Raw genomic sequence first — 25087 nt, forward strand, 5'->3', positions numbered from 1 at the left:
TTATGTGTGTTTTATTGCAAAATTAATAAATTTAATGTATATCAATAAACTTGTATGTTTTTATGAGTAACAGGTGACTCCATCCCGTTCCTTTGGTATCATTTAAGTTGCATTGGAGTGCACAGTTGGCTTACATATTTATTAATGCATAATATAGTGCAGCTATTTTGTATTTAATAGGAAGTGCGTTTGTCCTTGTTTGTGGAGAATCCCATTGAATACAATGAGACTCTGCTGCTGCAGAATCTCCTTGCTGAATTCCAATGCGGAATTCCGCACGGAAATTCTGACGTGTGAATATAGCCCTACAGATACCGAGTACAGATCAATGTCACGTCATCAGCCACAACAATATGTAATATATCAGTGACAAATTAATTGGCTGTAACATATACATTCATAGTATGCATATACATTCATAGTATGCAATATCTGCCAATAACATAACTAAATCAGACCCGGTGTCTATAACTACCTGCACAGGTGAGCACTAATTAGTTTAAACCCTAAAGGGCACAATGCGCCTTGGACGTAGCACACCAGGACGTCCATGTACACCCTGTGTCCCGGTGTAATGAAGAAAACTGTGTCCCTGTAGTGGAATGTGACCCTCAACACAGGGACACAGTTTTCTGCTTTACAGCCCTCTCCCTCTCACTCCATCCCCACTACCTGCTCTCACAGGGACGGAGACAAAGTTTCTCCTCACTTCTCCCAGCCTTTCTCTGCACACATCCACTATCCATCCGCTAGAAAAGACTGTTAACACCACAGTGACCAGTTATAATTCAGTTGATACTGGATATGACACAAGCCTATAACATAACTTATATACTATTGTATAACTAACCCGTCTGTGATCTGTGATATGCTCCTCAGTTCCTGCACAAGTTTCCTCCATCTCTCTGAACAATTACCAGTCGGTTAATACTCTTGGAGTCACATGGACAAATCCAGGAGGAAAAGTGGATTATTATATAGTTAGTGTAACAGGAGCCGTCAATAACACCAAACAAACTACTACTACACAAGTGAATTTCACAGGATTACTACCAGGCAGAGAATATACTGTCACTGTACAGACAGTCAGTGGGGACTGCAGACAGACATCTGCACCAGTGATAGAGGCCACATGTGAGTATCTGATCTACAGTATAATGACTTTTTATAATCATCATCATTCACCTCAGTTCCTGTCCCTTTTACCTTATTATACATTTGCTGTCTATGTTCTCATCTGTCTGTATTTGATTATTTTTTTTGTGTAGGTCCAACCCCACCTGAAAACATAAACTTTAACTCAATTACAACAAGGAATTTGACATTATCTTGGTCAGAACCAGTAAATATGACCGGTGTGAATAAGTCATATATTATAACCTATGGGATATTTCCTTCAACAAACTTAACTGAGACAAGTAACACAACAAATGTCACCCTGCAGAACCTGATATCTGGAAATAACTACTCCATATCTGTGGTCACAGTCGGAGTGCGGGGGTATCAGAGTTCACCTGTCAGCTCATCTTTCTGTACAAGTAGGTTTTTCTTTTAACAGTTCTTTTTTTCTTTTAGAAAAATGAATGTCTTTTATGCTATTAGACACACACTTAAATACATTTTTTGACTATTTCTCTGTCCACCAAACCACATGGGAGTATAAATCCTGATTCTACACTCTGTTATTTGCGCACAATCCCCATGTGGAAAGAAACTTTGCACTATTATAAGGTGCAAACACAAGATATCAGATACATACCAATAATAAGTATTACAAATATGGAGGACTGCTGGAGAGACGCCACGCCAACGCACGTTTTGGGATGTCCTTCGACCCCTAGGACAAAGGACATCCCGAAACGTGCGTTGGGGTGGCATCTTTCCAGCGGTCCTCCATATTTGTAATACTTATCATTGGTATGTATCTGATCTCTTGTGTTTGCACCTGATAATAGTATGAAGTTTCTTTCCACATGGGGATTGTGCAATAAATGGGATATGTGCCTCATATTTTGTATATGTATTTTTTAATGTGGACCTTCTGGAGTGATGTCTCTTTTCCACTCAGTGTAGATTCTCCCTTACGTGTGTTTTATTGCAAAATTAATAAATTTAATGTATATCAATAAACTTGTATGTTTTTATGAGTAACAGGTGACTCCATCCCGTTCCTTTGGTATCATTTAAGTTGCATTGGAGTGCACAGTTGGCTTACATATTTATTAATGCATAATATAGTGCAGCTATTTTGTATTTAATAGGAAGTGCGTTTGTCCTTGTTTGTGGAGAATCCCATTGAATACAATGAGACTCTGCTGCTGCAGAATCTCCTTGCTGAATTCCAATGCGGAATTCCGCACGGAAATTCTGACGTGTGAATATAGCCCTACAGATACCGAGTACAGATCAATGTCACGTCATCAGCCACAACAATATGTAATATAACAGTGACAAATGAATTGGCTGTAACATATACATTCATAGTATGCATATACATTCATAGTATGCAATATCTGCCAATAACATAACTAAATCAGACCCGGTGTCTATAACTACCTGCACAGGTGAGCACTAATTAGTTTAAACCCTAAAGGACACAATGCGCCTCTGACGTAGCACACCAGGACGTCCATGTACACCCTGTGTCCCGGTGTAATGAAGAAAACTGTGTCCCTGTAGTGGAATGTGACCCTCAACACAGGGACACAGTTTTCTGCTTTACAGCCCGCTCCCTCTCACTCCATCCCCACTACCTGCTCTCACAGGGACGGAGACAAAATTTCTCCTCACTTCTCCCAGCCTTTCTCTGCACACATCCACTATCCATCCGCTAGAAAAGACTGTTAACACCACAGTGGCCAGTTACAATTCAGTTGATACTGGATATGACACAAGCCTATAACATAACTTATATACTATTGTATAACTAACCTGTCTGTGATCTGTGATCTTCTCCTCAGTTCCTGAACAAGTTTCCTCCATCTCTCTGAACAATTACCAATCGGTTAATACTCTTGGAGTCACATGGACAAATCCAGGAGGAAAAGTGGATTATTATATAGTTAGTGTAACAGGAGCCGTCAATAACACAATACAAACTACTACTACACAAGTGAATTTCACAGGATTACTACCAGGCAGAGAATATACTGTCACTGTACAGACAGTCAGTGGGAACTGCAGACAGACATCTGCACCAGTCATAGAGGCCACATGTGAGTATCTGATCCACAGTATAATGACTTTTTATAATCATCATCATTCACCTCAGTTCCTGTCCCTTTTACCTTATTATACATTTGCTGTCTATGTTCTCATCTGTTTGTATTTGATTATTTTTTTTGTGTAGGTCCAACCCCACCTGAAAACATAAACTTTAACTCAATTACAACAAGGAATTTGACATTATCTTGGTCAGAACCAGTAAATATGACCGGTGTGAATAAGTCATATATTATAACCTATGGGATATTTCCTTCAACAAACTTAACTGAGACAAGTAACACAACAAATGTCACCCTGCAGAACCTGATATCTGGAAATAACTACTCCATATCTGTGGTCACAGTCGGAGTGCGGGGGTATCAGAGTTCACCTGTCAGCTCATCTTTCTGTACAAGTAGGTTTTTCTTTTAACAGTTCTTTTTTTCTTTTAGAAAAATTAATGTCTTTTATGCTATTAGACACACACTTAAATACATTTTTTGACTATTTCTCTGTCCACCAAACCACATGGGAGTATAAATCCTGATTCTACACTCTGTTATTTGCGCACAATCCCCATGTGGAAAGAAACTTCCCACTATTATAAGGTGCAAACACAAGATATCAGATACATACCAATAATAAGTATTACATATATGGAGGACTGCTGGAGAGACGCCACGCCAACGCACGTTTTGGGATGTCCTTCGACCCCTAGGACAAAGGACATCCCGAAACGTGCGTTGGGGTGGCATCTTTCCAGCGGTCCTCCATATTTGTAATACTTATCATTGGTATGTATCTGATCTCTTGTGTTTGCACCTGATAATAGTAGGAAGTTTTTTTCCACACGGGGATTGTGCAATAAATGGGATATGTGCCTCATATTTTGTATATGTATTTTTTAATGTGGACCTTCTGGAGTGATTCCTCTTTTCCACTCAGTGTAGATTCTCCCTTACGTGTGTTTTATTGCAAAATTATTAAATTTAATGTATATCAATAAACTTGTATGTTTTTATGAGTAACAGGTGACTCCATCCCGTTCCTTTGGTATCATTTAAGTTGCATTGGAGTGCACAGTTGGCTTACATATTTATTAATGCATAATATAGTGCAGCTATTTTGTATTTAATAGGAAGTGCGTTTGTCCTTGTTTGTGGAGAATCCCATTGAATACAATGAGACTCTGCTGCTGCAGAATCTCCTTGCTGAATTCCAATGCGGAATTCCGCACGGAAATTCTGACGTGTGAATATAGCCCTACAGATACCGAGTACAGATCAATGTCACGTCATCAGCCACAACAATATGTAATATAACAGTGACAAATGAATTGGCTGTAACATATACATTCATAGTATGCATATACATTCATAGTATGCAATATCTGCCAATAACATAACTAAATCAGACCCGGTGTCTATAACTACCTGCACAGGTGAGCACAAATTAGTTTAAACCCTAAAGGACACAATGCGCCTCGGACGTAGCACACCAGGACGTCCATGTACACCCTGTGTCCCGGTGTAATGAAGCAAACTGTGTCCCTGTAGTGGAATGTGACCCTCAACACAGGGACACAGTTTTCTGCTTTACAGCCCTCTCCCTCTCACTCCATCCCCACTACCTGCTCTCACAGGGACAGAGACAAAGTTTCTCCTCACTTCTCCCAGCCTTTCTCTGCACACATCCAATATCCATCCGCTAGAAAAGACTGTTAACACCACAGTGACCAGTTACAATTCAGTTGATACTGGATATGACACAAGCCTATAACATAACTTATATACTATTGTATAACTAACCCGTCTGTGATGTGTGATATTCTCCTCAGTTCCTGCACAAGTTTCCTCCATCTTTCTGAACAATTACCAGTCGGTTAATACTCTTGGAGTCACATGGACAAATCCAGGAGGAAAAGTTGGTTATTATATAGTTAGTGTAACAGGAGCCGTCAATAACACCAAACAAACTAATACTACTCAAGTGAATTTCACAGGATTACTACCAGGCAGAGAATATATCGTCACTGTACAGACAGTCAGTGGGGACTGCAACAAGACATCTGCTCCAGTGATGGCCACTAATGCCACATGTGAGTATCCTCAGGATCTGATCTATAGTGACTCTTTATAATCATCATCATTAACCTCTGTTACAGTCACTTAAACCTGACTAAACATTTACTGTATATGTTCTCATCTGTCTGTATTTTCATCTTTTTTTGCAGATCCAACCCCACCTGGAAACATAAACTTTAACTCAATTACAACAAGTAATGTAACATTATCTTGGTCAGAACCAGTAAATATGACGGGTGTGAATAAGTCATATATTATAACCTATGGGATATTTCCTTCAACAAACTTAACTGAGACAAGTAACACAACAAATGTCACCCTGCAGAACCTGATATCTGGAAATAACTACTCCATATCTGTGGTCACAGTCGGAGTGCGGGGGTATCAGAGTTCACCTGTCAGCTCATCTTTCTGTACAAGTAGGTTTTTCTTTTAACAGTTCTTTTTTTCTTTTAGAAAAATTAATGTCTTTTATGCTATTAGACACACACTTAAATACATTTTTTGACTATTTCTCTGTCCACCAAACCACATGGGAGTATAAATCCTGATTCTACACTCTGTTATTTGCGCACAATCCCCATGTGGAAAGAAACTTCCCACTATTATAAGGTGCAAACATAAGATATCAGATACATACCAATAATAAGTATTACAAATATGGAGGACTGCTGGAGAGACGCCACGCCAACGCACGTTTGGGGATGTCCTTCGACCCCTAGGACAAAGGGCATCCCGAAACGTGCGTTGGGGTGGCATCTTTCCAGCGGTCCTCCATATTTGTAATACTTATCATTGGTATGTATCTGATCTCTTGTGTTTGCACCTGATAATAGTAGGAAGTTTCTTTCCACATGGGGATTGTGCAATAAATGGGATATGTGCCTCATATTTTGTATATGTATTTTTTAATGTGGACCTTCTGGAGTGATGCCTCTTTTCCACTCAGTGGAGATTCTCCCTTACGTGTGTTTTATTGCAAAATTAATAAATTTAATGTATATCAATAAACTTGTATGTTTTTATGAGTAACAGGTGACTCCATCCCGTTCCTTTGGTATCATTTAAGTTGCATTGGAGTGCACAGTTGGCTTACATATTTATTAATGCATAATATAGTGCAACTATTTTGTATTTAATAGGAAGTGCGTTTGTCCTTGTTTGTGGAGAATCCCATTGAATACAATGAGACTCTGCTGCTGCAGAATCTCCTTGCTGAATTCCAATGCGGAATTCAGCACGGAAATTCTTATGTGTGAATATAGCCCTACAGATACCGAGTACAGATCAATGTCACGTCATCAGCCACAACAATATGTAATATAACAGTGACAAATGAATTGGCTGTAACATATACATTCATAGTATGCAATATCTGCCAATAACATAACTAAATCAGACCCGGTGTCTATAACTACCTGCACAGGTGAGCACTAATTAGTTTAAACCCTAAAGGACACAATGCGCCTCTGACGTAGCACACCAGGACGTCCATGTACACCCTGTGTCCCGGTGTAATGAAGAAAACTGTGTCCCTGTAGTGGAATGTGACCCTCAACACAGGGACACAGTTTTCTGCTTTACAGCCCGCTCCCTCTCACTCCATCCCCACTACCTGCTCTCACAGGGACAGAGACAAAGTTTCTCCTCACTTCTCCCAGCCTTTCTCTGCACACATCCACTATCCATCCGCTAGAAAAGACTGTTAACACCACAGTGACCAGTTACAATTCAGTTGATACTGGATATGACACAAGCCTATAACATAACTTATATACTATTGTATAACTAACCCGTCTGTGATCTGTGATATTCTCCTCAGTTCCTGCACAAGTTTCCTCCATCTCTCTGAACAATTACCAGTCGGTTAATACTCTTGGAGTCACATGGACAAATCCAGGAGGAAAAGTGGATTATTATATAGTTAGTGTAACAGGAGCCGTCAATAACACAATACAAACTAATACTACACAAGTGAATTTCACAGGATTACTACCAGGCAGAGAATATACTGTCACTGTTCAGACAGTCAGTGGGGACTGCAACAAGACATCTGCTCCAGTGATGGCCACTAATGCCACATGTGAGTATCCTCAGGATCTGATCTATAGTGACTCTTTATAATCATCATCATTAACCTCGGTTACAGTCACTTAAACCTGACTAAACATTTTCTGTATATGTTCTCATCTGTCTGTATTTTCATCTTTTTTTTGCAGATCCAACCCCACCTGGAAACATAAACTTTAACTCAATTACAACAAGGAATGTGACATTATCTTGGTCAGAACCAGTAGATATGACCGGTGTGAATAAGTCATATATCATAACCTATGGGATATTTCCTTCAACAAACTTAACTGAGACAAGTAACACAACAAATGTCACCCTGCAGAACCTGATATCTGGAAATAACTACTCCATATCTGTGGTCACAGTCGGAGTGCAGGGGTATCAGAGTTCACCTGTCAGCTCATCTTTCTGTACAAGTAGGTTTTTCTTTTAACAGTTCTTTTTTTCTTTTAGAAAAATGAATGTCTTTTATGCTATTAGACACACACTTAAATACATTTTTTGACTATTTCTCTGTCCACCAAACCACATGGGAGTATAAATCCTGATTCTACACTCTGTTATTTGCGCACAATCCCCATGTGGAAAGAAACTTCCCACTATTATAAGGTGCAAACACAAGATATCAGATACATACCAATAATAAGTATTACAAATATGTAGGACTGCTGGAGAGACGCCATGCCAACGCACGTTTTGGGATGTCCTTCGACCCCTAGGACAAAGGGCATCCCGAAACGTGCGTTGGGGTGGCATCTTTCCAGCGGTCCTCCATATTTGTAATACTTATCATTGGTATGTATCTGATCTCTTGTGTTTGCACCTGATAATAGTATGTGTCACGATGCCGGCTGGCAGGAGGTGGATCCTCTGTGCCAGAGAGGGATAGCGAGGACCGTGCTAGTGGACCGGTTCTAAGACACTACAGGTTTTCACCAGAGCCCGCTGCAAAGCGGGATGGTCTTGCTGCGGCGGTAGTGACCAGGTCGTATCCACTAGCAACGGCTCACCTCTCTGGCTGCTGAAGATACAGAAGATAGGCGAGGTACAAGGGAGTAGGCAGTAGCAAGGTCGGACGTAGCAGAAGGTCGGGGGCAGGCGGCAAGGTTCGTAGTCAAGGGAGATAGCAAAGGTACTGGTACACAGGTTATAAACACACAAAGAACGCTTTCACTGGCACTAAGGCAACAAGATCCGGCAAGGGAGTGCAAGGGAGGAGACTAGATATAGCCAGGGAACAGGTGGGAACAAATTAAGCTAATTGGGCCAGGCACCAATCATTGGTGCACTGGCCCTTTAAGTCTCAGGGAGCTGGCGCGCGCGCGCCCTAGAGAGCGGAGCCGCGCGTGCCAGCACATGACAGCAGGGGACGGGAACGGGTAAGTGACCTGGGATGCGATTCGCGAGCGGGCGCGTCCCGCTGTGCGAATCGCATCCCCAACGGCCATGACAGAGCAGCGCTCCCGGTCAGCGGGACTGACCGGGGAGCTGCAGGGAAAGAGACGCCGTGAGCGCTCCGGGGAGGAGCGGGGACCCGGAGCGCTAGGCGTAACAGTACCCCCCCCCTTAGGTCTCCCCTTCTCTTTATCGGGTAACTGCCTCCCCTGGGATGAGGACACCGGGAAAGGATGGAGGGATTCCTCAACGGCAGGCAGAACCGCAGGAGTAGGAATGGGGAGAGAGGGCAGAGGGCGGGACCTGGCACGGGGCAGTGTGACACCAGGACGAGGGCCATGAGGGGACACAGAAGCTTGCCTGATGGAACTGGGAGGGGGGGAGGGGCATTTCCTGTGGCAGGCAGAGTCCTTAATGACCTTAGGGGGACCAGATACAGGAGGAACCACAGAGTTACGGCAAGGGTTACTGGGAACCGGTTTTAGACAGTTCTTGGAACAAGAGGACCCCCAACTCTTGATCTCCCCAGTGGACCAATCCAGGGTTGGGGAATGAAGTTGAAGCCAGGGAAGTCCAAGGAGAATTTCCGAGGTGCAATTGGGGAGGACCAAAAGTTCAATCCTCTCGTGGTGAGATCCGATGCTCATAAGAAGGGGCTCCGTGCGGAAACGTATGGTACAGTCCAACCTGGCTCCGTTGACCGCGGAAATGTGGAGTGGCTTGACAAGACGGGTCACAGGAATACGGAATTTATTCACAAAGGAGTCCCGAATAAAATTCCCAGAAGCTCCAGAGTCCAGGCAGGCCACGGCTGAGAGGGGAGAGCTGGCTGAAGTGGAAATCCGAACAGGTACCGTGAGACGTGGAGAAGCCGACTTGGCATCAAGAGACGCCACACCCACGAGAGCTGAGTGCGAGCGTGCGTTTCCCAGACGTGGAGGACGGATTGGGCAATCCACCAGAAAATGTTCAGTACTGGCACAGTACAAACAAAGATTCTCTTCCTTACGGCGATTCCTCTCTTCCAGGGTCAGGCGAGACCGATCCACTTGCATGGCCTCCTCGGCGGGAGGCCTAGGCGCAGATTGCAGTGGAGACTGTGGGAGAGGTGGCCAGAGATCTAAGTCTTTTTCCTGGCGGAGCTCTTGGTGCCTCTCAGAAAAACGCATGTCAATGCGAGTGGCTAGATGAATGAGTTCATGCAGGCTAGCAGGAGTCTCTCGTGCGGCCAGAACATCTTTAATGTTGCTGGATAGGCCTTTTTTAAAGGTCGCGCAGAGAGCCTCATTATTCCAGGAAAGTTCAGAAGCAAGAGTACGGAATTGTATGGCGTACTCGCCAACGGAGGAATTACCCTGGACCAGGTTCAGCAGGGCAGTCTCAGCAGAAGAGGCTCGGGCAGGTTCCTCAAAGACACTTCGAATTTCCGAGAAGAAGGAGTGAACAGAGGCAGTGACGGGGTCATTGCGGTCCCAGAGCGGTGTGGCCCATGACAGGGCTTTTCCAGACAGAAGGCTGACTACGAAAGCCACCTTAGACCTTTCAGTAGGAAACAGGTCCGACATCATCTCCAAGTGCAGAGAACATTGCGAAAGGAAGCCACGGCAAAACTTAGAGTCCCCATTAAATTTGTCCGGCAAAGACAGGCGGAGGCTAGGAGTGGCCACTCGCTGCGGAAGGGGTGCAGGAGCTGGCGGAGGAGATGATTGCTGATGAAGTTGCGACTGAAGTTGGTGCACAATGGTGGACATTTCTGACATCTGGTGGGTTAGATGGGCGATCTGTCGGGCTTGCTGGGCGACCACCGTGGTGATATCAGAGGCAACTGGCAGGGGAACCTCAGCGGGATCCATGGCCGGATCTACTGTCACGATGCCGGCTGGCAGGAGGTGGATCCTCTGTGCCAGAGAGGGATAGCGAGGACCGTGCTAGTGGACCGGTTCTAAGACACTACAGGTTTTCACCAGAGCCCGCCGCAAAGCGGGATGGTCTTGCTGCGGCGGTAGTGACCAGGTCGTATCCACTAGCAACGGCTCACCTCTCTGGCTGCTGAAGATACAGAAGATAGGCGAGGTACAAGGGAGTAGGCAGTAGCAAGGTCGGACGTAGCAGAAGGTCGGGGGCAGGCGGCAAGGTTCGTAGTCAAGGGAGATAGCAAAGGTACTGGTACACAGGTTATAAACACACAAAGAACGCTTTCACTGGCACTAAGGCAACAAGATCCGGCAAGGGAGTGCAAGGGAGGAGACTAGATATAGCCAGGGAACAGGTGGGAACAAATTAAGCTAATTGGGCCAGGCACCAATCATTGGTGCACTGGCCCTTTAAGTCTCAGGGAGCTGGCGCGCGCGCGCCCTAGAGAGCGGAGCCGCGCGCGCCAGCACATGACAGCAGGGGACGGGAACGGGTAAGTGACCTGGGATGCGATTCGCGAGCGGGCGCGTCCCGCTGTGCGAATCGCATCCCCAACGGCCATGACAGAGCAGCGCTCCCGGTCAGCGGGACTGACCGGGGAGCTGCAGGGAAAGAGACGCCGTGAGCGCTCCGGGGAGGAGCGGGGACCCGGAGCGCTAGGCGTAACAGTATGAAGTTTCTTTTCACATGGGGATTGTGCAATAAATGGGATATGTGCCTCATATTTTGTATATGTATTTTTTAATGTGGACCTTCTGGAGTGATGCCTCTTTTCCACTCAGTGTAGATTCTCCCTTACGTGTGTTTTATTGCAAAATTAATAAATTTAATGTATATCAATAAACTTGTATGTTTTTATGAGTAACAGGTGGCTCCATCCCGTTCCTTTGGTATCATTTAAGTTGCATTGGAGTGCACAGTTGGCTTACATATTTATTAATGCATAATATAGTGCAGCTATTTTGTATTTAATAGGAAGTGCGTTTGTCCTTGTTTGTGGAGAATCCCATTGAATACAATGAGACTCTGCTGCTGCAGAATCTCCTTGCTGAATTCCAATGCGGAATTCAGCACGGAAATTCTTATGTGTGAATATAGCCCTACAGATACCGAGTACAGATCAATGTCACGTCATCAGCCACAACAATATGTAATATAACAGTGACAAATGAATTGGCTGTAACATATACATTCATAGTATGCATATACATTCATAGTATGCAATATCTGCCAATAACATAACTAAATCAGACCCGGTGTCTATAACTACCTGCACAGGTGAGCACTAATTAGTTTAAACCCTAAAGGACACAATTCGCCTCTGACGTAGCACACCAGGACGTCCATGTACGCCCTGTGTCCCGGTGTAATGAAGAAAACTGTGTCCCTGTAGTGGAATGTGACCCTCAACACAGGGACACAGTTTTCTGCTTTACAGCCCGCTCCCTCTCACTCCATCCCCACTACCTGCTCTCACAGGGACGGAGACAAAGTTTCTCCTCACTTCTCCCAGCCTTTCTCTGCAAACATCCACTATCCGTCCGCTAGAAAAGACTGTTAACACCACAGTGACCAGTTACAATTCAGTTGATACTGGATATGACACAAGCCTATAACATAACTTATATACTATTGTATAACTAACCTGTCTGTGATCTGTGATATTCTCCTCAGTTCCTGCACAAGTTTCCTCCATCTCTCTGAACAATTACCAGTCGGTTAATACTCTTGGAGTCACATGGACAAATCCAGGAGGAAAAGTGGATTATTATATAATTAGTGTAACAGGAGCCGTCAATAACACAATACAAACTACTACTACACAAGTGAATTTCACAGGATTACTACCAGGCAGAGAATATACTGTCACTGTACAGACAGTCAGTGGGGACTGCAGACAGACATCTGCTCCAGTGATAGAGGCCACATGTGAGTATCTGATCTACAGTATAATGACTTTTTATAATCATCATCATTCACCTCAGTTCCTGTCCCTTTTACCTTATTATACATTTGCTGTCTATGTTCTCATCTGTCTGTATTTGATTATTTTTTTTGTGTAGGTCCAACCCCACCTGAAAACATAAACTTTAGCTCAATTACAACAAGGAATTTGACATTATCTTGGTCAGAACCAGTAAATATGACCGGTGTGAATAAGTCATATATTATAACCTATGGGATATTTCCTTCAACAAACTTAACTGAGACAAGTAACACAACAAATGTCACCCTGCAGAACCTGATATCTGGAAGTAACTACTCCATATCTGTGGTCACAGTCGGAGTGCGGGGGTATCAGAGTTCACCTGTCAGCTCATCTGTCTATACAAGTAGGTTTTTTGTTAAGTAGTGTTTTTTTTTTCTTTTAGCAAAATAAATGTAATTTATGCTATTAGACACACATATGAACATATAGTTTTTTTTTGGCTATTTCTCTTTCAACCGCATAGTAGTAAGAGTACTGATTCTACGGTAAATACATGTGTGCACTATGTCTGTTACAATTATTTTGTATACTGTAGCTGGTTCGACTGCTGATTCTACCGGATGTCTAAAATTGTTACTAAGTATAATGTCAACTGGAATTTACAGGATATATGCAATTATAACTGGTATATGTAAATATAACATATTTGATGTGCACAGACTATGGATATGATATGTGCTGGTCTATTAATTGGTTGGATCAGGTTACATTGTGTTATATAATTTTATAAAGTGTAATAAATATAGTGCCAGCCAATATAGAAGCCCTGGTTAGAGACTGTCCAATAATCCAGCAAGCAGATCACTGCAGCACACCAACATTCCAAAAGTGACGTTTATTCCATCAAGAAGTGTATGAACACGGTTTTTGTCAAAAAAGGCTGGATGAGTCAGATGAAATGTCACCATGTTAAGACACTGCTTGATGGAATAAACATCCCTTTTTTCCTTTGGAAATTTTGGTGTGCTGCACTAATATGTTTGCTTTCTGTCTATCTACACTACAGTATATGGAGAAAAGTATTGGGCTCCCTCCACATTACACATCCAGGATGATTTAGGATGTCCCATTTTAAATCAATAGGCATTAATATGAAGTTGGTCCACCCTTACAGGTATAACAACTTCTATTCTTCTGGAAAGACTTTATACAAGAATTTGAGTTTTCTGTGGGAATATTTGCCCATTCATCCATAAGAGCGTTATTTGTAAGGTCAGACATTGGTGATAAGAGGATTTGGCTCATCTAGTTCATCCCAAAGGTTTTGGATGGGGTTGAGGTCTGGGCTTTGTGCGTCCAGTCAAATTGTTATACTCTAGACTCCCCCTCCATGTCTTTATGGACCCTCTGTCTGCACATAGTAGGAAACTTCCAGCAGGCTGGGAGATTGCAGGAACTCTGGACGATCACTTTATCTGTGTGTGTTCATTACTAGTGACATCTGTCTCAGCCCTTTATACAGTGGTCCCTTAAAGAGTACCTGTCACTAAACTAAACTTTTAGTATTGTTACGCCGAGCGCTCCGGGTCCCCGCTCCTCCCCGGAGCGCTCACTTCACTCTCTCCGCTGCAGCGCTCCGGTCACGTCCTCTGACCCGGGGCGCTGCGATCCCGCTGCCAGCCGGGATGCGATTCGCGATGCGGGTAGCGCCCGCTCGCGATGCGCACCCCGGCTCCCCTACCTGACTCGCTCCCCGTCTGTCCTGTCCCGGCGCGCGCGGCCCCGCTCCCTAGGGCGCGCGCGCGCCGGGTCTCTGCGATTTAAAGGGCCACTGCGCCGCTGATTGGCGCAGTGGTTCCAATTAGGGTAATCACCTGTGCACTTCCCTATATTACCTCACTTCCCTTGCACTCCCTTGCCGGATCTTGTTGCCTTAGTGCCAGTGAAAGCGTTCCTTGTGTGTTCCTTGCCTGTGTTTCCAGACCTTCTGCCGTTGCCCCTGACTACGATCCTTGCTGCCTGCCCCGACCTTCTGCTACGTCCGACCTTGCTTCTGCCTACTCCCTTGTACCGCGCCTATCTTCAGCAGCCAGAGAGGTGAGCCGTTGCTAGTGGATACGACCTGGTCACTACCGCCGCAGCAAGACCATCCCGCTTTGCGGCGGGCTCTGGTGAAAACCAGTAGTGGCTTAGAACCGGTCCACTAGCACGGTCCACGCCAATCCCTCTCTGGCACAGAGGGTCCACTACCTGCCAGCCGGCATCGTGACAGTAGATCCGGCCATGGATCCCGCTGAAGTTCCTCTGCCAGTTGTCGCTGACCTCACCACGGTGGTCGCCCAGCAGTCACAACAGATAGCGCAACAAGGCCAACAGCTGTCTCAACTGACCGTTATGCTACAACAGTTACTACCACAGCTTCAGCAGTCATCTCCTCCGCCAGCTCCTGCACCTCCTCCGCAGCGAGTGGCCGCTCCTGGGATACGCTTATCCTTGCCGGATAAATTTGATGGGGACTCTAAGTTTTGCCGTGGCTTTCTTTCCCAATGTTCCCTGCATCTGGAGATGATGTCGGACCTGTTTCCCACTGAAAGGTCTAAGGTGGCTTTCGTAGTCAGTCTTCTGTCCGGAAAAGCCCTGTCATGGGCCACACCGCTCTGGGACCACAATGACCCCGTCACTGCCTCTGTACACTCCTTCTTCTCGGAAATCCGAAGTGTCTTTGAGGAACCTGCCCGAGCCTCTTCTGCTGAGACTGCCCTGTTGAACCTGGTCCAGGGTAATTCTTCCGTTGGCGAGTATGCCGTACAGTTCCGTACACTTGCTTCAGAATTGTCCTGGAATAATGAGGCCCTCTGCGCGACCTTCAAAAAAGGCCTATCCAGCAACATTAAAGATGTTCTGGCCGCACGAGAAATTCCTGCTAATCTACATGAACTTATTCACCTAGCCACTCGCATTGACATGCGTTTTTCCGAAAGGCGTCAGGAACTCCGCCAAGATATGGACTCTGTTCGCACGAGGCGTTTCTCCTCCTCGGCTCCTCTCTCCTCTGGTCCCCTGCAATCTGTTCTTGTGCCTTCCGCCGTGGAGGCTATGCAGGTCGACCGGTCTCGCCTGACACCTCAAGAGAGGACACGACGCCGTATGGAGAACCTCTGCCTGTACTGTGCTAGTACCGAACACTTCCTGAGGGATTGTCCTATCCGTCCTCCCCGCCTGGAAAGACGTACGCTGACTCCGCACAAAGGTGAGACAGTCCTTGATGTCTACTCTGCTTCTCCACGTCTTACAGTGCCTGTGCGGATGTCTGCCTCTGCCTTCTCCTTCCCTGCTGTGGCCTTCTTGGACTCTGGATCTGCAGGAAATTTTATTTTGGCCTCTCTCGTCAACAGGTTCAACATCCCGGTGACCAGTCTCGCCAGACCCCTCTACATCAATTGTGTAAATAATGAAAGATTGGACTGTACCATACGTTTCCGCACGGAGCCCCTTCTTATGAGCATCGGATCTCATCATGAGAGGATTGAACTTTTGGTCCTCCCCAATTGCACCTCAGAAATTCTCCTTGGACTTCCCTGGCTTCAACTTCATTCCCCAACCCTGGATTGGTCCACTGGGGAGATCAAGAGTTGGGGGTCCTCTTGTTCCAAGAACTGTCTAAAACCGGTTCCCAGTAACCCTTGCCGTAACTCTGTGGTTCCTCCTGTAACCGGTCTCCCTAAGGCCTATATGGACTTCGCGGATGTTTTCTGCAAAAAACAAGCTGAGACTCTACCTCCTCACAGGCCTTATGATTGCCCTATCGACCTCCTCCCGGGCACTACTCCACCCCGGGGCAGAATTTATCCTCTCTCTGCCCCAGAGACTCTTGCCATGTCCGAATACGTCCAGGAGAATCTAAAAAAGGGCTTTATCCGTAAATCCTCCTCTCCTGCCGGAGCCGGATTTTTCTTTGTGTCCAAAAAAGATGGCTCCCTACGTCCTTGCATTGACTACCGCGGTCTTAATAAAATCACGGTTAAGAACCGCTACCCCTTACCCCTCATCTCTGAACTCTTTGATCGCCTCCAAGGTGCCCACATCTTCACTAAATTGGACTTAAGAGGCGCCTATAACCTCATCCGCATCAGAGAGGGGGACGAGTGGAAAACGGCATTTAACACCAGAGATGGACACTTTGAGTATCTGGTCATGCCCTTTGGACTGTGCAATGCCCCTGCCGTCTTCCAAGACTTTGTCAATGAAATTTTTCGTGATCTGTTATACTCCTGTGTTGTTGTATATCTGGACGATATCCTAATTTTTTCTGCCAATCTAGAAGAACACCGCCAGCATGTCCGTATGGTTCTTCAGAGACTTCGTGACAACCAACTCTATGCCAAAATTGAGAAATGTCTGTTTGAATGCCAATCTCTTCCTTTTCTAGGATATTTGGTCTCTGGCCAGGGACTACAGATGGATCCAGACAAACTCTCTGCCGTCTTAGATTGGCCACGCCCCTCCGGACTCCGTGCTATCCAACGCTTTTTGGGGTTCGCCAATTATTACAGGCAATTTATTCCACATTTTTCTACCATTGTGGCTCCTATCGTGGCTTTAACCAAAAAAAATGCTGATCCCAAGTCCTGGCCTCCTCAAGCAGAAGACGCCTTTAAACGACTCAAGTCTGCCTTTTCTTCGGCTCCCGTGCTCTCCAGACCTGACCCTTCCAAACCCTTCCTATTGGAGGTTGATGCCTCCTCAGTGGGAGCTGGAGCTGTTCTTCTACAAAAAAATTCTTCCGGGCATGCTGTCACTTGTGGTTTTTTCTCTAGGACCTTCTCTCCAGCGGAGAGGAACTACTCCATCGGGGATCGAGAGCTTCTAGCCATTAAGTTAGCACTTGAGGAATGGAGGCATCTGCTGGAGGGATCAAGATTTCCTGTTATTATCTACACCGACCACAAGAACCTCTCCTACCTCCAGTCTGCCCAACGGCTGAATCCTCGCCAGGCCCGGTGGTCTCTGTTCTTTGCCCGATTTAATTTTGAGATTCACTTTCGTCCTGCCGATAAGAACATTAGGGCCGATGCTCTCTCTCGTTCCTCGGATGCCTCAGAAGTTGATCTCCCTCCGCAACACATCATTCCACCTGACTGCCTGATCTCTACTTCTCCTGCCTCCATCGGGCAGACTCCTCCAGGAAAGACCTTTGTTTCTCCACGCCAACGCCTCGGAATCCTCAAATGGGGTCACTCCTCCCATCTCGCAGGTCATGCGGGCATCAAGAAATCTGTGCAACTCATCTCCCGCTTCTATTGGTGGCCGACTCTGGAGACGGATGTTGGGGACTTTGTGCGAGCCTGCACTATCTGTGCCCGGGATAAGACTCCTCGCCAGAAGCCCGCTGGTTTTCTTCATCCTCTGCCTGTCCCCGAACAGCCTTGGTCTCTGATTGGTATGGATTTTATTACTGATTTACCCCCTTCCCGTGGCAACACTGTTATTTGGGTGGTCGTTGATCGATTCTCCAAAATGGCACATTTCATCCCTCTTCCTGGTCTTCCTTCTGCGCCTCAGTTGGCTAAACAATTTTTTGTACACATTTTTCGTCTTCACGGGTTGCCTACGCAGATTGTCTCGGATAGAGGTGTCCAATTCGTGTCTAAATTCTGGAGGGCTCTCTGTAAACAACTCAAGATTAAATTAAATTTTTCCTCTGCATATCATCCCCAGTCCAATGGACAAGTAGAAAGAATTAACCAGATCTTGGGTGATTATTTGCGACATTTTGTTTCCTCCCGCCAGGATGACTGGGCAGATCTCCTTCCATGGGCCGAATTCTCGTATAACTTCAGGGTCTCTGAATCTTCCTCCAAATCCCCATTTTTCGTGGTGTACGGCCGTCACCCTCTTCCCCCCCTCCCTACCCCCTTGCCCTCTGGTCTGCCCGCTGTGGATGAAATTTCTCGTGACCTTTCCATTATATGGAGAGAGACCCAAAATTCTCTCTTACAGGCTTCTTCACGCATGAAGAGGTTCGCGGATAAGAAAAGAAGAGCTCCCCCCGTTTTTTCCCCTGGAGACAAGGTATGGCTCTCCGCTAAATATGTCCGCTTCCGTGTCCCTAGCTACAAGTTGGGACCACGCTATCTTGGTCCTTTCAAAATTTTGTGTCAAATTAATCCTGTCTCTTATAAACTTCTTCTTCCTCCTTCTCTTCGTATCCCTAATGCCTTTCACGTCTCTCTTCTCAAACCACTCATCCTCAACCGTTTTTCTCCCAAATCTGTTCCTCCCACTCCTGTTTCCGGCTCCTCGGACGTCTTCTCGGTCAAGGAAATTTTGGCTGCCAAAAAGGTCAGAGGGAAAAAATTTTTTTTAGTAGACTGGGAGGGTTGTGGTCCTGAAGAGAGATCCTGGGAACCTGAGGACAACATCCTTGACAAAAGTCTGCCCCTCAGGTTCTCAGGCTCCAAGAAGAGGGGGAGACCCAAGGGGGGGGGTACTGTTACGCCGAGCGCCCCGGGTCCCCGCTCCTCCCCGGAGCGCTCACTTCACTCTCTCCGCTGCAGCGCTCCGGTCACGTCCTCTGACCCGGGGCGCTGCGATCCCGCTGCCAGCCGGGATGCGATTCGCGATGCGGGTAGCGCCCGCTCGCGATGCGCACCCCGGCTCCCCTACCTGACTCGCTCCCCGTCTGTCCTGTCCCGGCGCGCGCGGCCCCGCTCCCTAGGGTGCGCGCGCGCCGGGTCTCTGCGATTTAAAGGGCCACTGCGCCGCTGATTGGCGCAGTGGTTCCAATTAGGGTAATCACCTGTGCACTTCCCTATATTACCTCACTTCCCTTGCACTCCCTTGCCGGATCTTGTTGCCTTAGTGCCAGTGAAAGCGTTCCTTGTGTGTTCCTTGCCTGTGTTTCCAGACCTTCTGCCGTTGCCCCTGACTACGATCCTTGCTGCCTGCCCCGACCTTCTGCTACGTCCGACCTTGCTTCTGCCTACTCCCTTGTACCGCGCCTATCTTCAGCAGCCAGAGAGGTGAGCCGTTGCTAGTGGATACGACCTGGTCACTACCGCCGCAGCAAGACCATCCCGCTTTGCGGCGGGCTCTGGTGAAAACCAGTAGTGGCTTAGAACCGGTCCACTAGCACGGTCCACGCCAATCCCTCTCTGGCACAGAGGGTCCACTACCTGCCAGCCGGCATCGTGACAAGTATATTGTTCCTTATTTTATTATAAGACCCTTTGCTATTTACTTGCTGTTAACATTTTCAACCTTTATATGTTTTTAATGTGATTGAAAAAACAGCCACTAGGTGGCTCTGTTCTGTTGTTCCCAAACAGTTAGTTTGGTCTCCATCCGGACTTGCAGAAGTCCAAACTGAGGAAGTGCATGCGGGGCATAACCGGGCACAGCTCTCGCAGGCTTCAGTGATTTCGCCCCTGCTGGGGAATACCCACTTTCTCATTCTGGCAGCTCACACAATGTGAGCAAGGGGTAAAGTATGATACAGAGCTTTTTAAAGCTCGGATATTTTTTTGAGGGCAGGAGGGGTGTTAGGAGTAGTTAGTGAATATAATCTGAGTTAGTTTAGTAAATATGGTTTGATGACAGGTACTCTTTAAGTTCCAATATTAATTGGTCACAGGATGACCATAGTATGTTGAAACCTTAACTCTATGGAAACCTGGTAATTGGTTCTGAAGGCCCAAAGTGTCTTCCATAAATAGAAAAAGGGGAGGATTAAAGAAAAATAACTAATACAGATACAGCAAGTCTTTACATATAAAAGTGAGAAAGATCTGCTGGGAGCTGTAATCACTGTCTATGTAGAGGACAGGAGCTTCTTCAGTGTCCTGTACAGTACACACAGTGTCCTAGAAAAGTAAAATGGAGCCGCCCTCCCCTGGTGTCCAAAGGAGCAGCTAACCATGATATGGGTAAAGAGTAGTACAGAACATGTAGTATCTACCTGTACTGTAGAGAGGCACAACCTGTAATGCAGGTGTTTTAAAAGTGAAATGCCCGTTCTGATTGGTCAGTTCTTTCAGCCATTGACACATTTTGCATATCTGGTCTGTCTGTAAGATTGAATGTTGAGTCTGGTTTTAAGTTCCAATGGTCCAAAAAAGACCATTGTATGTTGGAAATATTTTAACCTGAGGCCATTGTTAGTTTAGGGACCACTGTATGTCTGAGCCTCCCTCCTTACAGTGGGAGCAGGACCTTTGATCATGTGCAGTCAAAGTAAGCCATGTGAGCAGGATAAGAACTAGAAAGTGATTAAAGGGAAGTTTGTGTATCTGTCTGAGAGTGTATGTAATTGTGTGTGTGTGTATATATATATATATGATTGTGTATATGATTGTGTGTGTGTCTGTGTGTGTGTGGTAATCAGCTGATCATCCTGGGACAGCATTTTTAAAATGAGTTGTCTCTGCAACCGCAACACAAGTGTCAGCCTATTCTTTCCTTACAGTTTCTAGAAGTGATTGTGCTGCACAACTTGAACCATGAGCATGCTGATTGTGTCCAATATAAATGTTCAATGAGGAAATTCTATATATTTATACATATATATATATATATATATATATATATATATATATATATATAGTTCATCTAAATGTTTCCTTTTTATGCTTATGACAAATGGATTAATTATAATGAATTATTATTATTTAACTCCTTTAGGATGAAGGGTGTACAGGTATGCGCTTGCGTCCTGGTACTTAAGGACCAAGGGCGTACCTGTATGCCCTCCGGCTTGCCGGTCACAGCTGCCCACCGGGTGGTGATCGGAATGGGATGCCTGCTGAAATCGTTCAGCAGGCATCCCGGGACAATGCCTAGGAGGGTCCCATAATGCGATCACCCTGATTCACTGGTCAATTCTGAATGGCAAATCAGAGCTTTTCCAGGCCAATCGGGTCCCCGGTGACCCGGTGGTTCGAGAAAAATACAGTAATCAGTCTTCGAGACAGTACCAATCACTGTGAAGTGTAGGACTGATGTGGCAGTGGTGCCACCTCCTTCTACAGCTGCTATTTGTCGGTTGGGAGTTGTAGTTTGGCAACTCCCCAAAAAAATAAACTCCCAAAAAAAAAAAATTTGTTTTATCGGGTTTATAGTGAAGTTTTTTCCGCTGCTGGTTTAAGATGTGGCACATTTTCCGCCGCAGCTCGAACTCCCATTGGGGAACTCGCTGTAAACCGACCGTGTGCATGTACCCTTAAAATACAACACTACACTTACACAAAATGAAGAGTAAAAGACATACACACACCTTTACACTGTTACCCCCCCCCCCCAATAAAAAATTAATAACGTATCTTGCGGCACTGTTACCTAAACAGAGCCACCAGCAGTTGCAAAACAACAACTTCAAGCATTACAGGACAACCATTGACTGTCCAGGCATGTTGGGAGTTTTGCAACAACTGAAGGCACCCTGTTTAGGAAGCACTACCGTAGGGTATATTTGGTGGAGGCAAACCCGGAGGCAAACGCTATGCTTGCATCAGGGTCTGTCTCTATGCAAATCCCTAGTTTAGGCCTCAAATGCTCATGGTGCTCTCTCACTCTGGAGCCCTGTCGTATTTCAAGGCAACAATTTAGTGCCACATATTGGGTATTTGCGTACTCGGGAGAAATTGCATTACAAATTTTGGAGGGCTTTTTCTCCTTTCACCCCTTATGAAAAGGAAAAGTTGGGGCAACAACTTTTTACACTAATATGCTGGTGTTGCCCCTTTATTTTCGTTTTCACAAGAGGTAAAAGAAGAAAAAGACCCCCAAAACTTGTAATGCAGTTTCTCCCGAGTACAGAAATACCGCATATGTGGATGCAAAGCGATCTGCGGGCACATATAATGGCTCAGGAGTGAGAGCGCACCATGTACATTTGAGACCTCAATTGGTGATTTGCACAGGGGTGGCTGGTAGTTGCAGCGGTTCTGGCATTAACGCAAAAAAAAACACCCACATTTTGGAGACTACACCCCTCAAGGAATGTTATTAGGGGTGCAGTGAGCATGTACACCCCACAGGTGTCTAACAGATTTTTGGAACAGTGGTCCATGAAAATTAAAAATTTTAATTGAGGGGTGTAGTTTCCTAAATGGGGTCACATGTGGAGGGGGGGTTCACTGTTCTGGCACCATGGGGCTTTGTAAATGCACATGACCCCTGACTTCAATTTCAGCAAAATTCTCTCTCTAAAAAACAAATTTTGCTCCTTAAAGGGGTACTCCAGGGGAAAAAATTTTTTCCCCTAATAACTGGCTCCAGAAAGTTAAATAGATTTGTAAATTACTTCTATTTAACCCCTTAAGGACGCAGGGTTTTTCAGTTTTTGCATTTTGGTTTTTTCCTCCTTACCTTTTAAATCATAACCCTTTAAATTTTCCACCTAAAAATCCATATTATGGCTTATTTTTTGCGTCACCTATTCTACTTTGCAGTGACATTAGTCATTTTACCCAAAATCCACGGCGAAATGGAAAAAAAAATCATTGTGTGACAAAGCCGAAGAAAAAATGCCATTTCTCTATCGGCTCCATTGGGGGACACAGACCATGGGTGTATGCTGCTGTCTCTAGGAGGCTTGACACTATGGCAACAAAAAAAGCCGGCTCCTCCCAGCAGGATATACCCGCCTCCAGGCCCTGAACTAATCAGTTTTAGCTTAGTGTCTTAAGGAGTTAGACATGGTCTGGAGTTCTCCCCAGACCAGGTCTTATGTTTTATTATTTTCCTAGATTTAGGGATGTGTTAGGTTTTTTATTCCGTTTTCTTTCCTGTTTTCCGGTGGGGACTCAGGAACTGTGGCTCACTGTTTCCCCATTGCGATTGAGGGGGCAGGCATCTTGGATGTACTGTTAACCCCCTTGCCAAAGGTCAGCGCCTGGGGTTGTACCTCATGGGTCCGGGTCCCCCTACCTCCCTGCTCGCCTCGCTCGCACATGGTAGCCCAGCATGATGCAGGTGACAAAAAGCTGGCTGAAGACTTCTTAGGAAGACTTCATGAGGTAAGTTTTTCTGACTAAGGTGAGTATTTTCCCCTTTTTTCTGTAGGTGAAGATTTTCAACATCTGGAGACCCCCAATTTTTGGCCCACTCTTTTACATGGGGACTGTTGGGGCTGGCCAGGAGGGATTTCCCTCCTTTTCTTTATGGGGGGTTCTTTATTATATTGTGGCTGAGCAGGCATGTATGTGTGGTGTTTCACAGTTATTATGTGTGGTGGTGTTTCACAGTATTACCGTGGCTGCATGAGGCAGCCGAGGCGCATAACTCTCCTTGCGGGCGCTCGGCGCCCCCGTTCTTACTTTCATTTTGGCAGCGCGTCTGCCGGCAGTATCTCGCCCACTCCCTCCCTTCCCCTGCTCGGGGCCAGGAGCGAGCACTATTAGGGACCGGGCTACATATTTTTTACTGCGGGCACTCGGCGCCTGTTCTTACCTTCGTTTCGGCAGCGCGGCTGCCGACAGTAAACCTCGCCCTCTCCCTCCCTTTCACCGCAGGCGCATATGCTTTCGCATATGCGCTCGGGAGCGGGCGCCATTAAGGTCCGGCCTGTATTTACTTTGGCGGCCCGGTGGGCGTTGACTCCGCCCACCCAGAGCCGCCAAAGCCTTCATAAGGGCGCGAACTAAGCCCCAATCAGCGCTGTGCGCGTGCATAGGGATTTTTATTGCAGGGCCAATCACAGAGCCCTTGTGTTTAGCACAGCCCCCTCTGGCTATTGGTTCAGAGGTTTTCTCATGTCAGCTGCAGTTCTCATGGGCATTGCAAAATGCTAATCATAGCTGCCTTAGGGACAAAGGTTGTAACTTAAAAAATGTCCGGTTCTGCTGAACCACTTGTTCGGCCTGCACCACTGCTCCCCCAGACCCCCCTGCTATTCTATCCCGGTTGTTCTTCCAGACCCGGTGGGTTTGGTCGCCCCTCCAGCCTGGGTTCCCTCCCTCTGCCAGTCCATATCCGACTTGGCTCAGGTCTCCCGGTATGTGGTGACTGCCTTGGAGAGGCCCTCCCTACACTGGCCCTCCGGAGGGTCCCGCTCCCCCCCCTATACTGCCGCTCTCGCAGCATCATAGGGGTTTTCATCTGACTCATCCCCCGAGTCTTTGGGCAGGCACGGGCGCTCCCCTCACAGGCATCGCCCCATTGCTCCCACTTGTAGCATGCGTGGCTCCCCTAGTGGACGCTCCAATGGTCGCCGCTCTGGCTCTCCAGACCCGTGTACCAGGTCAGTCTCTCCCTCTTCCAGGGCCACCTCACACGTTCACATTCACCTGGATAACTTGTGGATGAAGTTTTCGATCGGCCTCTGACTCAAAGGACTGCACGGATATGTCGTACATGGTGCACTCATTGGTTTCGGCCATAAGAGACACCTTCCATTTAGAGGACCCAGGAACTTCGGACGTGGCTCCAGAAGTTCCCTTTCATTGTGCCGACCCCTTCCCTTCGAGCTGCCTGACCTCGTTCCCATTCT

General features: G+C 46.3%; 1 protein-coding gene across 1 annotated transcript in view; it reads left to right on the forward strand.

The window, feature by feature from the left end:
* The window catches only part of LOC130277524 (receptor-type tyrosine-protein phosphatase beta-like), a 279946-nt gene that overhangs the window by 168555 nt on the left and 86304 nt on the right, over window positions 1–25087 (forward strand). The window contains exons 26-35 of the mRNA XM_056528200.1: window positions 880–1134; window positions 1269–1538; window positions 2961–3215; window positions 3350–3619; window positions 5042–5302; window positions 5438–5707; window positions 7111–7371; window positions 7508–7777; window positions 12345–12599; window positions 12734–13003. Of these exons, the coding sequence (XP_056384175.1) occupies window positions 880–1134; window positions 1269–1538; window positions 2961–3215; window positions 3350–3619; window positions 5042–5302; window positions 5438–5707; window positions 7111–7371; window positions 7508–7777; window positions 12345–12599; window positions 12734–13003 (2637 nt within the window). The remainder of the gene's footprint in view (window positions 1–879; window positions 1135–1268; window positions 1539–2960; window positions 3216–3349; window positions 3620–5041; window positions 5303–5437; window positions 5708–7110; window positions 7372–7507; window positions 7778–12344; window positions 12600–12733; window positions 13004–25087) is intronic.

The sequence above is a fragment of the Hyla sarda genome, chromosome 6 (assembly GCF_029499605.1).
Source record: "Hyla sarda isolate aHylSar1 chromosome 6, aHylSar1.hap1, whole genome shotgun sequence".
NCBI classification, from domain to species: Eukaryota; Metazoa; Chordata; class Amphibia; order Anura; family Hylidae; genus Hyla; species Hyla sarda.